The sequence below is a fragment of the Paramisgurnus dabryanus genome, chromosome 8, assembly GCF_030506205.2.
Source record: "Paramisgurnus dabryanus chromosome 8, PD_genome_1.1, whole genome shotgun sequence".
In the NCBI taxonomy this organism is placed as follows: Eukaryota; Metazoa; Chordata; class Actinopteri; order Cypriniformes; family Cobitidae; genus Paramisgurnus; species Paramisgurnus dabryanus.
In genome coordinates, this window is record NC_133344.1 from 44,624,965 (window position 1) to 44,640,915 (window position 15,951).

The following is a 15,951-nucleotide window of genomic DNA, read 5'->3' on the forward strand; positions in this document are numbered from 1 at the left end:
GCTTATAGGTTAGTCTTCCTATTTTGTTGTTTTTTGGGGGCGTGTTAGAGTGGGACTCTGTTAGATGGTCCTCAGAAAAAAATTGGAAGATAAAGTGATCCTTAGGCTGAAAAAGTTTGAGAAACACTGTTCTAAACTAATAAGATCAAGTGTAAAAATCTTTTGGCAGTGCTGGCAGACTGATCCAACCGCCATGAAAAAACAATTGTATATATATAATATATATTTATTATATACATTTATAAATTCTTAATTTTATATTTAGAAAACTAAATAGGGACAATAGTCTGGAAACATAAACATTTTTCCATACTCAGATTTATTTTTTTAAGACATGGAAATTATTCAAAAGAAATTCCATATTTTTCCCAGACCCCATAGAACCCTGCTTTAAACATTTGCTGTTTACACTACAAAAAAATTGATGAAAAACAACCATTTTATTGGTATTGTACAACAATCATTACACATACTACATAAAAACGGAAATAAAACCACAAAACTGTACAGTGGTATTTTTAACCTAAAAACATGTTACTGCTGGCATGTTTTCAAATGAACATACACTCATTTTTATATCAACAGCAGCAGCAAGAACCTGAATGTTTAACACTGCGGCAAAGTTGTGTTATTAGTTTTCCTAATTCTATTCCATTTCTCATTCTTTTAAAAAGTACCACCACATACTGTAAATAGAAAATATATAAACCTTTTCACAACAGCTATACAACATTTTTGCGGTACTATCATTAAAGCCAAAAGTCATTGTAATTCAGATTGTAATTTGATGAATGTTTCAGTACTAGTGAGCTGGAAAATTTATGCAAGATGTCAATTAAAATCATAACAGGCTATAATCCATAAAATACAGCTTAAAATCAGTTCCAGCACCCCAGAAACAAGCACAATACTTGAACTACAAAATACAGTTGAGGCTAAATACCCATTTACCTCATATCAGCTGTGGAATGTTTGTCTCAAACAAACTCTTCCAGTTTCAATTCAAAAGCCTAACAAACTTCTATTTTAAATCATTTGAAGAGATACAGCATGCTATCAGTCAACACCTGCCCAAATCCCAATTATTTTTTACAAACCAGAAAAAAAAGACAGGAATAATACAAAGTAACAGGAAGATTTTTTGTTTCATGATTGCGAATCTTCTTCATGAGACAATGGGAATGAAATACTTAAGGTTTTTCTTGATTTTTTTTATCAAATAAGTTTTTAATATTAAACTAAAAAACATGTTTCTTAGAAAAGAGTCATTAAAAATACTCCTCTGTATTGTACAAGAAAAGAGGTATGGGAGCTCTGGTGTTATTTAGCAGCTCTCTTTCTGGTCTTTCTCCTCATCATTTCTCCTCTCCATCAGCGTTTGCTTCCTTCAATGAAAGAAACATTTTTTATTAAATTTACAGATGCAGCCACAGATCAAATCACTGTGTTGACTAAATGTCCAGGTATATACACTTGTCACATGTAAACACAGGTCCGGATTAAGCACTTATCAAGAGATAATGATGTTAACCAAATGCTCTTGACACATCGTACACGTTCAGCAAATACTTTAGCTTCAAATCCAATTAATCACAGCCTCAGGGCACTCAGAAATACCTTTTTTGCAGAAACTATTAGGAGTCTGATAAAAAAAATAGTTTACAAGAAAACATGCACTTTTTTGTCATTTTGATTCAGTTCTAAATGTTCTATTGGTTGCATTTTGTTCTAAAATTTGTGTTATGCTAAAAAAATTGAAACAAGAAGTGCTTCTGGACCAATGTTGTTTACACCTTGCAAAATGGTCTAATATTTACTTCATCAGCTTTAGTCTCTCCGTTCTCAGCAGGGGTCTTCTCCTCAGATTTGGCCTCTGGTTTGGCCTTTTCTACTGCCTTAGCCTTTTTGCCCTTAGCAGGTGCCTTCTGCAATATTCAAGAAACCTTAAATGTTTAAGCCGAAGCATATAAACGGTTCCACTGTATATAACATTATTTTAAAAAAATTACCTTTGGCTTTGGCTCCGGCTTTGACGCTTGGGGTTTCTACAAAACAGGATTCTGTGTAAGTCATTTATATTGTTAAAAGTATCTATTTAGATTTTTAAGAAAAATGTACTTACAGTTTGAAGTCTCTCAGATCTTCTCTTGGGCTGTGTTTTGGGTGGTAAGGATTAGTTTAATGTGAGTAAAGAAATAAGAATTATTATCACTGTTACAATATTGTAACATTATTACATATATGCATAAGTAAAAATTTATTTTATAAACACAACAAAAAAAGCGAAATACTTACCCCGGCTGCTTCAGTGGCACTGTTAGCCTGTATGCGAAAAAAAAAAAAAACAAGCTATTAGTTAAGCATATTTGTAAACATATCCTTAGGTGTGTGTTGTCGAAGGGGCAGTGTCATACCACCACACACACCCCGCAAATATAATGCCAAGCGAATGACGCATTTTTGTAGGCAAAACCCGGAAGTGAGTTTGCATTTTGGCACTTCCGGTTCCACTGTTCCGAAGTCAATGGTTTTTTTTTTATGAAGTTTTCATTGAAGAAATAGTCTACCCTTTTGCCATATTAAACTATGTTATTACCTCAACTTAGACGAATTAATACATATCTATTTTTTTCAATGCGTGCACTGTACAGCGCGTCGTAAATGTGTTAGCATTTAGCCTAGCCCCATTCATTCCTATGGTACCAAACAGGGAAGCCACCAAACACTTCCGTGTTTTCCCTATTTAAAGACAAATTACATGAGGAGTTATACCAGTAAGTATGGTGCCACAAAATAAAACTTTTTTTTGGTACCATAGGAATGAATGGGGCTAGGCTAAATGCTAACACATTCACAACGTGCTGTACAGTGCACGCATTGAAAAAAGATAGGCGTGTATTTATTCGTCTAGGTTGAGGTAATAACATAGTTTAATATGGCAAAAGGGTAGACTATTCCTTTAAACGCCTTAATTCCTTTTTTTACATATTTTCTTATCAGGGAACATGTTTTTAAATGCTTGTAATAAAGTTTGAAAAAGTTTGGAAGCTTGGTGGTGATGACATTGATGTTGAGAGACTGTGGTGTAGTCCACTTGTAGCCTAAGGTTAGCTTTTCATTTCTAGTAAATGCAGTTAGACATCTGTAAAGATGATGTTTTTACACAAAATGTAAATGTGTCTTCAACTTTTGTTAAACAATGAGCTTTTTTGCAATTATCTAAAAATCTATGGGGAAAATAAATGGGCTTTTTAGTGAGGGAAACGCTAACTTCCGGGTTGGCCTACAACAATACGTCATCCCTGCGCATTCTATTATTATGTAATTACTAAAAGTAAGGGTGGAGAAGGGGAATAGAAAAAAATAGTCTTTGTACAGTATAGATATACAAAGTTGTTAAATTTTATTCAATTTCAGCTTTGTTGTATACAATTAAAACAAAGTTTGTCTGAAATGTAAAAAAAACAAAACAAACAAAAAACAAAAAAAACAAACAAAAAACAGCAAGATAGCCCCACATATTGGACATAATTAAACAATTACGACCACATGCAGCAAGTATGAAGCCGTTTATAAAAGGGCAATTATATGCGGCATATTTATTTATAAAATTATTTCCATTGTATCCATGTTATCGAAATTCGCGTACCATGTTTATGGTGGGAGGAGGGGTATAGCAGCGCGGTCGTTCTCGACAAGATTCATTGAGTGTCGATCATCAGTCAGATTTACAAAAGTAATCGATTCTGTTCTAACTACAAACATAATTCGGTTTTGGTATCGATTTTAAAATGCATTGTAAAATGTAGGTATAATGCTTATGTAAGTTAGTAGCTAAACGCAAAGAAATCGATGTAAAGGTGAAAACTTTTCTAAAACACTTCGCCCAGTCCGCTTCAAAGCTCATGTGAAAATCAAATCGGATCAGACGAATGTGCATTAAGGAAATAACCCTGCAGGAAAATAAAAGTATCTGTGTAAAATGATTCAAATACGTTTAGTTCGAAGGCAGCCATGACACCCAAGAACCATATGGAGTCGAACACCACACAGGACCAACTCCATACACATATACGCATTATGGTCAAATAAAAGTGTAACCAAATTTGTAAATAGAGTTTTTGAAACAGCGAAAACATGTTCAAACAATATAAGGGTACATCCCTGTGATCATTACTTTAAACATTTTAATATGACAAAAATGTGTTTTTTTTCTACCCATGCTCTCTTCACAGAGCCCATATGCATTCGACAAAACATTGCACGCTCCAAGTAAAAAGGCGCCAGTTTCATGTCCAAGACTCTCATGCCCCAAAACACGTATTAACCCATGTATCAAAGCAGTCAACATTAAAAAAAACCTTTACATTTCATTACTGCATGCTATTAATAAACATACTATGACATAATATAGGATATACAGTATTTGCAACTTACTTTGCTTCTTTTCGGCATTGTTGTTTCAGGCTTGTATACTTTAAGAACAAAACGCGAAAATTAAATAGCTTATATTCAAGTTTAAATGGGTCTAGAAAACACTTAAGACAAAATTAATGTACTATCGGAACAGAAGCTAGCGTTCACCAGACTGGATCTCCTTTTCTATTCTGTTTTCACTAAATCACTACACTAACGTAAAGGGCACTTGCTCCCCGCCCCTTCTCGTCGCTGATTGGCTCAAATGTCTTGGCAACCACATTTCAAACCAAAGCAAAATCCGTATATGGATGGGTTAAGATGTCACTCAATTAAAATCTTGTATGTATTTTAGAAAAAGCATTCTGTGTTTTTGTTCGTGTATGTAAGCGCGATAACATATGGTTGCATGATTATATCCATTGCTTACCATTTAAATGGATTTAAAGAAAAACACGCCCTTAAAACAAATTGTTTTATAAACACGGATTAATACAAACCTAGTGTATATTAAATTTAGACGCAATAATATATATATTATTATTATTATTATTATTATTATTATTTTAGTGAGAACGCTGTTAAAGCATCATTGTTGATTTTGTATTACTGGGCTCTGGAGGCTGGTGAACAGAAAATGGCTGCCACGTTTAACTGGTTTCTTGTATTGAGCTCTGTGTTTTTATGCAACCTTGTTAAATCTTTTCTGCCTTCGATTTCTTCATTTGTAAGTACTGACCCAGACACCTCTCGGAAATGCATGGGAACGTGTATTTTTTTACATGATAATGGATAATAAAGCGATAAAGCCTCAATTATCTGTCATGTTAGCATATCTGCTAACGTTAGCTAGTTCCCTTCAGTGACTTGAGCAAGCAAAAACTGCGCTATTAAACAAGCACAGTTTACATCTTCAACCGAGAACTCATTCACAAACACTTGTATTTCAAAATATCATCCAACGTTAATAATACAAACGTTACAAAAACAACACAAAGCAGAGGATATCGTGCTGCTGTATTGTATTATATCATATTCATTTACCATAGTATTTTTATGATACTCTTACTTCAAATAATGTACAACGTTCAAAAAAGACCTTTTACGGTCATGTTTTGTTGTTACTGTTACAGTAAACAAAAGTAAACCAAACTGTGTTAGACTTATTGATGTGTTACATGTATATTGTTATCTTGGAGAAAATATTGACACTTTATACATATTTTTGTGGGGGAATCCCATTGTTGAAGCCTTGGTTTTGGACAATACTAGCATATCTAAAATAAGTGAGCACATAAACATTGCAGGTTACCTAAAGATCTTTTGTGTTTGCTTTCGTAGCTGTCAAGGATCTTTCAGAAAGATGCTGAACAGGAGATGGAGATGCGGACAGAGATCCAGAACATGAAGATGGAGCTTTCTACCATCAGTATAATGGATGAGTTTGCCAGATACGCTAGACTGGAGCGGAAGATCAACAAGATGACTGACCAGCTAAAGACTCTTGGTAATTAAAAGCCTACAATAGTATTTAAGAGACACATGTATTACAATTCTCCACATTAAACACAGTCTGCATTAGCAAAATGTCAATGAGTAAAATATTTTTACCCACCACGATACACAAAACCAAAAAATGTCTAATTTTTATAGCAACATGTAAAATTTATAAGATACATACCAAACCATTTATCAGATACAACCAAAATCTTTAAAGAGCACCTATTGTCTGATTTACATTTTGAAATTTCCTTTGGCGTGTATTAGTACATGTTAAGAATATGCAAAAGTTACATACCCCAAAGTAAATGATGACGCAAGTTATCATCTCCAACGTAAATTTCTTTTCTTGGACTACAACAAATACACGGTTTGTAGGCAACGGTTTACTTCCTTGGATTGGTGATGTAGTAAAGACCGACATCATAATTTCTTCCACTTTGTCTCACAGTCTGTAAGTTAACTCCTGTTTGTATTGCATTGTGAGTGAATCTTTCAAAACTGGTAAAGAGCGTCCAGTGTTGTGCTTGAACGCGTTCATTGAACTAAAGTTCATGAACTTTTTCATATTTTGGGCGACCGTGAACTGAACGTACTGTATTACTGCCTGATGACCGTTACTGTGAACTCGTTCATTCTGGTGTCTTTGAACGGAACGCTCCCTCAGTTTAACTTCGTTCAATAGGGTATTAGGGTGCCAGAATTCTATAGAGCCTTCCAGGCGAAAACCCAACTTAAACACAATGTAAACCGGCCTTAATATGTATCAAGAAAAAAATCTGGCAACACCAGTCAGTGTCGCACCGTCGCATATGTCATCAAAACAAAAAGCAGCATGTAGGCGACAAAACAGCAACGAGTTTTATGACAAGGTTGGTGAGGATGGGACAAATCTTACATTTCTGTGCAAACTTTTCCCACCGGCTTTCAAAAAAAAAAACTCGCAGCACACCTGAAACGGCACACTGAACTGATGCACCCGGCTATCATTTCAAGATATTTGCAAGCAAATTAAAAATCAAAACAGTCAAGACAGATTCGCGACCCAAATCACATTAACCCTTAAACAGGCAATGTGCACCACGGGATACGCTCTCTTCAGTGTCTTGTTTGGGGCATAAAAAAGATTTTTCAATCAAATCCTTATATCACTTATCAAACCTTGGTCTGTCTTGAATATGTGGGTAACATTATTTGCTTCAAGTTTTTTTTAATCAATTGGTCAGCCTGACCTAAATCCAACATGGCCACCGGTTTTGCAGGACAGTCAGATTTTGTGGTAAGTAAATGAATATTAATCTTACTTTTCGTCTTTAAAAAAAATATTAATACTGCTAATATTAATTGTGAACATTGTCTTGAGGTGCTAAAGAAGAAAATTTGGTTATATGTTGTTTATTTTGTTATTTAGCGCATTTTGAAATATACGTATCCCCTGAGATACATTGCCTGATTAGGGTATAAAAAAGGGATTAACCACAATATTGCCTATCTTTGTATTTTGAGTTGAAAAATGTAATAAATGATCAAATTTGCAGGTTAAACTGATATTCGTATATTTAGGTGACTGCATCTTAGCATTTTAACTGGAAATTTTCTTTCACGGCTTCACAACAGCTAATTTTATGGTATAAGGAATAATAGGGAATATGAGTTATAGAGCTGATACCAATGAATTCTTCAGATTTTGAGAAAAGTGATGAAGATGAATTTTTTTGTGACAGTGCAGTGGTGTATTAGAACCAAGAAATGTTGGTAATTTTCCTCATACCAGGCATGCATTCCTCTAAATTGCAGCCAATAAGAGGCCTCTGATTGAAACACATATAGACCCATATAGTTTACATTGAGGGGTAGGTCAGTTAGTATGCAAAATTTATCAATTCTTAAATAATTTACCAAACTATTATTATCTAAAAAAAATATATTTTTTGCAGATGGAGCAGAAAAGCACCAACGAAGCCAATGAAGACATTCAAAAACTGCTCATTCTTAGTTAGGCCTACTTACATTAAGTTGTGTTATTTACATGCATTGTTGCTAGTAAACCTGTTGTTTACACTTTTTAAAATTGATGAAAAAATATGTATGGCATGTTTTAGAGCAAGAGAGGAAGTCAGAATCACATAATTTTTGCTGCAAATAAAAAATAAATTTTGATGACTTAATCCTTTTTTTATACCTTAATAGGGCAATGTATCCTGGGAGATACAACTCATAAAATCCTGAATATATCAAATATTTAAAAAATTCCAATGAATATCTTTTACATAAGTCCAGATGATACAAAAAATGTCATGAAATGATTTTTTGCTCAACGTTTTCCACTCTTGCCTGTTTAAGGGTTAATTGCATACAGTAGCGGCTACGTTGTCATGTCCCAGCCGCAGTTGGACAACCTGGTGGTAATTTATAATTATCTCTTTAATAATAATCGCTCAAATCTGCAGCATTCAGAAATAAATAATTATTTAAATAGAAAGTTCATCATTTTCAAGTGTTTCTAAACCTTGCAAATGTTAACATCTAAGCCATTTAAAACAATTTGAGTGCAAAAAGATGTTAAAATAAGCTGTTTCTGTGCACGCAGTTGCACACACATACTCATAAGCGCAAGCACAGAGACACGCAAACACGTACACCACAGTTTTGGTAAATATTATCATAAAATTAATAGTTATGTCTTAAAGTTCAGAAAGAAAACAGACGTGTGTCAGTATACTGTATGGATCCATGCTTATTCGGTATTACAGTGGTACCCTCAAGAAATCTACTGTTTGTGTCATTAATGTAAATCAAACAACAGAAGACTAAACGGAAATCACTTCTGTAGCTTTAAAAAGATGAATTATATAATTTAATTTAAAGAATAAAGAAGACTGTTATTATTCATTTGACTGTTATACTACTATTATGCTTTTTTTGTAACTTCCTTTTCTTTTTTTAGATGCTTATAATTTCTAGATTTTTTCTTATTTGATTTTCCTTATTTCCCTTTTTTGCTTATCTGAAAATTATTTGATCCAAGATAAAAAAAAGTAATGTAACCCATTAACCACTACTATAATGTAAAATTATGTAATTTGAGAGAAGGCATTGAGGTCCACCCTATTTCACCAAGGTCCACTTATACCCCATTCACACAGACCTTTGGTCCCAGAAAATAGCCAGACAAGCTTCGGTGGGAACGCAAACATGTCTTCTGGGATCGTTGCTGTAAAGAGAACCTAGTAAGATACACGAAAAACCCTCTTTGTGAACAAGAAGCCTTAACAATGCCGTAATGGGCGTGTCGTAGTGAGGATGTGCGTATCATCACAACAAAAGTTATGGTTCAGCTCTTTAAAACAAGAGATTTACATATCAACATTTACGATGAGAAATGTCTCAAACTAAATTGAAGCAGTTATCAGGAAATGATAAATGAGACGCATAAACAATGAGTGCCGTAGTGAGGATGCGCATGTCATGGCAACATGAAGTAATGGTTCAACTCTAGATATCAGGTAAGTTGACTCGTCACTCATCATTCAGCAGCATAAAAGAATATCGCGTCACACGCTCATTTGAGCTATAATAAACAAAAATGCCTGTGCGTCATTCCAATAAGATATTTCGTTCAGCTCCTCAAAACAGGGGTTTAAATGCATATTAACAATCACGATGAGAAATGTCTGAAAACTGTATAAAAGCAGAGATCAGGGAGCTCGTCAAATATCCACTCAGAAGCTGAGATCATTCACCAGCATTAGAACTGCACGTCTCCTTTATAGTCTTATCATAAACAAAAATGCATGCGACTGGTTTCTGGAGAGAGAAATAATAAATAATATGCAACCTTCAGATGCTGCATAGAAGATAGTACAGGACTTTACAGGTCACATGTCTTTCCGGGACCTTGCATGCCGGCAAATCATTGGCAGTGTGAATAAATAAAAAATCAAATGATCCCAGGAAAAATCCAGGATGCATTTTCCGTGTATTTTCCGGAATGTCTGTGTGAAAAGGGCTTTAGTTTAAATTTTCTGGCCTCGCTACTGGTTAAAACTGACAAAATAATTGTTGTCTGTGTGGTTCTATATGCTGTAATATAGAAATAATATAATAGTTCGCAGCAACATATGTAAAAAAGAACTATGAACTAGTTCATTTTTGGAACTGTGAACTTAGATAAAAATTTTGAGGTATGAACTATGAACTGAACTAGTTCATTTTAAAATTTGTGAACTGAACTTTGAACTAGTTCATGTAGAAAGGGAACTTTCCTAAGACTGGGAGCGTCACATTTCTGGCTGACGTCAATCACAGCGTACAGATTAGCTAACCAATCAGGCACACGGAGCTTTTCAAATCCGTGCGTTTCAGGAAAAGAGTGAAATCTGGAGCAGAGCTACGTAAATGTATGATATGTGGAAAATAATGTTGTTTTTTTCCATAAACCACGCGAACACATTGTATTATACAAAATACACAAAATAACATTGTTTTTAGCAATGAAATAGGTGCTCTTTTACTACTTGTCAAAAAAACCCAAACAACTATTTACATGATACAACTTTTTTACGTACAAAAGTTCAAACATTCACAATTGTTGTAAAAGGATCATAGAAAGCATTCGTATCTCTATTGCGTGTAAATGGTTCCACCATTCATTCAGTGATGGGCGATACAGAAAGCATCTACCACTAATAATAAGCTTTTAAAAATGTAATTTACTTTTTTAAAGTATACAAAATATACATTCAAAATACATGCACACCGTAGGTACATCGACAATCTTTTGCAAATAGCGAATGTGGGTTACTACAGAAAGATGGTATACTGTACTGGATTACAGACGATGGGTGCACGAGGAGAATATGACACAAAAATATCATCTTAAATCTGGAAAACACTAAACTTATTAGCTGTTTGTGAAATGCAGTGCATATAAAAAGTCTACACAGGCCTGTTTAAATTGCAGTTTTTTGTGGTTTAAAAAATGAAACCAAGATGAATCATGTCAGAACTTGATAAATTCCAACTTATACATTAAAGTGAATAACCATAGAAATCGTACAATAACCGTAATGAAAGTGTGCACACCACTGATCTATATTAAAGACTGGATTGCGCATAGAAGACTTGATGTAATGGCAAGAAGTGAAGCCACCAGAGAAGTCTGAGTAGCCATCTTTGTATTCCCAACCGGCAGAGGGTGTCATTGACTTCATGATCTAAATTCACCCGGTAGGGATGGGCACGAGTATTGCTCGAGTACTCGAACGTGGCATAGATGATCGATCACGAAAACGATGATCATGTGGGTTTATTTATTTATTTATTGTGGATATGGTGGCATTTGGATATCTGGTTAGCATTATAAACGCTTGTAGTAGTAAAGACTGGGTCTGGAGATTCGTGTTTGACGTCGTGTCGAGCTGCGCAGACCGACGTATGACATCAGTAATATTACCATGCGTGATTCAAAAAACAGATAATTGCGGCAGCCCGCCAGCCCTCCGATCCCGTGAAGCCGGCCACAACGCACATTACTGAGGCACTATGGTTTAAAAGGATGCCGTCATTTTCGGAAATACAGTCATTCAGGTGCAAAATGTACAGCGCCGTCAAAAGTTCAATGGGTTATCATCTCATATTTTAACATCAAATGTTAAGAGATACCAGAGAGCCATACGAGCATTAACATTACATCTTGACTGAGGTAAGTGGACGACACGACACAGCTAAACGCTGAAATGATAGCAAAACACTTAAAGCTGCTTAATGTTATGAAGCTTGAGCTTTGAGTGGAGGTTAAAAGTGCGCTGTTTATGATGCACATCCACAAAGGGAGTTAAACTTTCTTTTTTTTAGATAACTTAGGGGCCAGTCACACCAAAAGCGTTTATGGCAGTAGCAGGCACCTTATTTGAATGATATTCTATGGACAGGGAGCGTTTGTGCGCTGTTTATGCGCGCTGAGCGCATTGCGGTTTTTGCCGCGCGTCTTTGAAGGAACGCTAAGAGCGGAGAAGCGCCCGACGTCATTCGCGTCTTTCCATTTTTCATAGCAATATAAAAAGCAGCGTTGCACTGCTCTTTTTTTAAAAAAAGGCAGTGCGTCGCGCCTTGCGTTTGCAAGCGTTTAAAGCGCTTTTGGTGTGACTGGCCCCTTAGTTGAAAACTTAGTTAAAGTCTTGCATGCAGATAGATGCATGTTGTACATTTATGTTGTATAAAGGCTTAATATTATGCAGAGTGCGTCATATAGAAAGCGCTTCGGTTTGTGTTTATTAACCTTTTAGTTTCACTTCATCACGCAGCTTTTCCTGTTAGAGGTTTCTGTTAAAAACATTTAATTAATAAGGAATCTAGTATGTGTTCATCGTTCTGTCATAGTTTCTTCGAAATTAAGTTTTATTTGAGTGTTTTTAATAAAAATATTTTCATTTTCACCATGACGTGTAGGGCGTGATTGCCTGGCGTGTAATGTGGCTGTTAGAGCATAAATAATATCTGCAAAATGAGAAAGCTGAAGTTCACTGTCAGGCGATATATTTTCTTTAACAAAAGTCTTCTTTCAAAACCTACAGCAAATGGCCGGTTTGGACTACAGTCCTCTACTTCCCGGTTAGTGTTTAGTGTTTGACTAAACTCCGCCCACAGGAATAGTCATTTGCCAGCTAAGCTAAGTTGCTGTCGAATCACAACACACTAAACAAGCTACACAATCAGAACTCGTTACGTATTTCTGAAGGAGGGACTTCATAGAACAAGGAAGACATGAGCCTGTTTTTAGGACAGTGAAAACAGCACTATAGATATAAGTATGAATGGCTCTCGCAGCACAATGATGTCACTTGCCAGTTGGTCTGTGCAGCGCTTCATTAAGTTAAGAACAAGGGGGCACCCTAGTGTTTCTGGGCCCTACGCAGCTTGCATACCCTGCGTATAGGAAGGATTGGTTCTGAATATAATGTTACACATCAGATATTTTTCCTCAACAGTTAATCATCAAACATTTACTTAAAGGGATAGTTCACCCAAAAATGAAAATCACAAAAATTCTATCATCATTTACTCACTCTCATGTTGTTACAAACCCACATAAACTTCTTTTTTCTGCTGAACACAAAGGAAGATATATTGAGAAATGTTTGTAACCAAATGGTTCGTGGACCCCATTTACTTCCATAGTAGGAAAAAATAATACTATGGATGTAAATGGGGTCCACAAATGCTTTGGTTACAAACATTTCTTGAAATATCTTCCTTTGTGTTTATCATAACAAAGAAATTTATACAGGTTGGTAACAACATAAGGGCGACTAATTGATGACATAATTTTCATTTTTGGGTGAACTATCCCTTTAAGACATAACAGATGATATCTGCACTACACTAATATATATTACTATATATAATACTATATTACTAATATATACGTTATTACTATAAGTAATATATATTTTATTGTAGTAACCATGTTTTTAGCAGATTAATTCTCATTTTGTATTACCACAGTTTAACTACAAATACAATAACATGGTGAGACCATAGTAAATGTGTGGTTACAAGAAATAAAACATATGCTTAATGTAGGTAAGGCATGCTTCATTTTCTTAAGGGCAAATAATTTCATCTGCTTTGCTAGATAATTATTACATCACCATGATGTTAAAAACAGAGGTAAGCAGTTTTTGGTCTTTAAAAATAGCAATACCTCTTTGCAAAAACACATACCTGTACATGAGTTTTTTAGCACTAGCGTCATCTTTTGGAGGTTGGTGGTATTGCATCAAAAAGTCATTCTGGTCCAAAATCCTACACTGTTTAATATGTTGATATGATTATAAACTGCTTTGCAGGCCAGATAAAGGGTTACCTCTGAGTTAACCACTTTAAGCCATTTAGAGTGTACACCTCTTAGAAAACGTACAAATAAAGATCATTTTAAATGTTTGATGACTATTTACCTTCTAAGGGTGCATCTCAATTTATCAAACAACGGGCTAGGCCTAGGATCAGAAATTGCACAAATTAGTGTCGTTAAAATTAATTTACATTAATGCGTTATTAGCATGTTAATTTTGACCGCCTTAGTTTTTAGTAAACTATATTTTTTGCCAAAAGCAAACCATACTACTAGAATGGTCTCAGTTGAGTTAGTTTTTAAATGGTCTGTGATCATTTGAAGTGTTCAGATATGTGCAGAAAAGACAGCAAACAGTGCTCAGATCCCTAAAAACAGGTGTAAAAACACCAAGGAAGATCAGGTTCACCAGTTCACTCATGCTGCCTGATTCTAAATGACAAATGTATTTGCATGATTTAAGCAAACAATGTTTTCTCACAAGATAAGTACTTTATTTACAATACAATTTGTGACCCGTGGCACATGTTTTATAGTGAATTGCATTTGTTTTGTCGATTATTTTGTTTTTATGCATCAAGCATTTTTTCATGTCAGCATTGTTATTCATGCTGAAAATTACTATATTCCCCAACTTTAACCCTTTTCGGGGGTTTACATTTTAATTTTCTTTTCTTCTTTTAGTCAAATCAAGAACTGCACAGCAGGCAAAAATGAAGTGGATTGTGAATATTGCATTCTACATTCTTCAAGTGAGATGCATTTTTATCATTATAAATCATAGAAGTTTATGAATCCTGTTAGTCTTCTAAATGCAGTAAGTCAATGTTGTTTTGTTTTTCTGTTTCTAGGCAGTGCTAATGATCTCACTTATATTGAAGTATTATGCAGACCCAGTTACTGTGGTGCCTAGTAAATGGATTTCTCCGCTTGAGAAACTAGTAGCCTTTCCATCTGGAGTCACAGGTAAACAATAATTTCGGATAGATAGCGGGACATATTATTAAGTATATTGGAATAAATGAATTCCTTCTAAATACATTGTGGGAATTAAACTTTATCCACACATTAACTAAAATATATGTGCTTTTTGACGTTTTATCATAGGTGGTGTTGGAATCACATGCTGGCTAGTTGTCTGCAACAAGGTGGTTGCCATTGGTCTACATGCTGTCAGTTAAACAGAGTTGCCTCAATTATTTCAGTGTTGTCTCATCATGTGCAGTGACTGGATTTTTGATACTTGTTTGAAGTTTCTTTCAAGCTCCATGAAATGTATTTGTTTTTTAAATACTGGTCATAACAGGTCTGTAGTAAATTGTTTTTAGAAAAACGATATTATTTTATTAAAGGGATACTTCACCGATTTAGCATTCAGCTTTGTATCTGTAGAAACCCGGCAGTATTACTGAATGACCATGTTTTCCTCCATCATTTCCCCCTGAGAGGAGAGATATCTGCATTTTGGTTCTGCAAAAAAGTCCTCCGATGATGCAAAAATCGTCATATTACATCATCGGAGGACTTTTTTGCAGAACCAAAATGCAGATATCTCTCCTCTCAGGGGGAAATGAGGGAGGGAAACATGGTCATTCAGTAATACTGCCAGGTTTCTACAGATACAAAGCTGAATGCTAAATCGGTGAAGTATCCCTTTAATAGATTCAAACACATGCAGCAAACTTGACATGTCTTTCAGGTTGAAATATTTTCTTCCTGTTTAAATATTTTTCATTGTCCTAAGCTTATGACTGATGAAGTTGTAACCAAGAAAGGTGATAATTTATTTTACCATATTTGTATATTTTGGCTTTTTTGTTACATTTGTTTATCAAAACCTGTACCATAATTATTTAATTCAACTGTATTTTTTCTGTTCATGCATTAAAATGTGTAAATGCATTGTCAGCACTCCAAAGTTGTTTAGTGGGGGTTTGGGTCAGGGCTTTTATATTTGCCTATTCAAGTTTTTCACACTTGACTTAAAATAAATCATTTGTATAGGGACATTCATATTGTTTACATAGACATAGTCTTGCTGTCATTTAATGACAGGTGCTCTTATCCAAAATATATGTATACCTTTTTCCCTGGGAATCAAACCCTTGCCATGTGCTGTTCAAAGTTATCTACCACTTGAGTAGAACACTTGGCATTTGCTTTAATAGAAAGGAACTCCT

General features: G+C 34.9%; 2 protein-coding genes across 2 annotated transcripts; one reads left to right on the forward strand and one right to left on the reverse strand.

Moving 5' to 3' along the window:
- Positions 1 to 300: 300 nt before the first annotated feature.
- hmgn1a (high mobility group nucleosome binding domain 1a) lies at positions 301 to 4,627 on the reverse strand. The gene is made up of 6 exons (XM_065271192.2): positions 4,438 to 4,627; positions 2,296 to 2,322; positions 2,123 to 2,152; positions 2,010 to 2,045; positions 1,818 to 1,925; positions 301 to 1,385 (listed from the first exon to the last, which is right to left on the reverse strand). The coding sequence occupies exons 1-6, from the start codon at positions 4,453 to 4,455 to the stop codon at positions 1,356 to 1,358; spliced, it is 249 nt and encodes an 82-aa protein (XP_065127264.1). The 5' UTR covers positions 4,456 to 4,627; the 3' UTR covers positions 301 to 1,355.
- Positions 4,628 to 4,985: 358 nt separating this feature from the next.
- On the forward strand, positions 4,986 to 15,117 carry get1 (guided entry of tail-anchored proteins factor 1). Its single transcript, XM_065281887.2, has 5 exons — positions 4,986 to 5,143; positions 5,758 to 5,923; positions 14,456 to 14,523; positions 14,623 to 14,737; positions 14,879 to 15,117. Exons 1-5 carry the CDS (start codon positions 5,054 to 5,056, stop codon positions 14,950 to 14,952), a joined length of 513 nt encoding a protein of 170 aa, XP_065137959.1. The 5' UTR covers positions 4,986 to 5,053; the 3' UTR covers positions 14,953 to 15,117.
- The last annotated feature ends 834 nt before the right edge of the window (positions 15,118 to 15,951 follow it).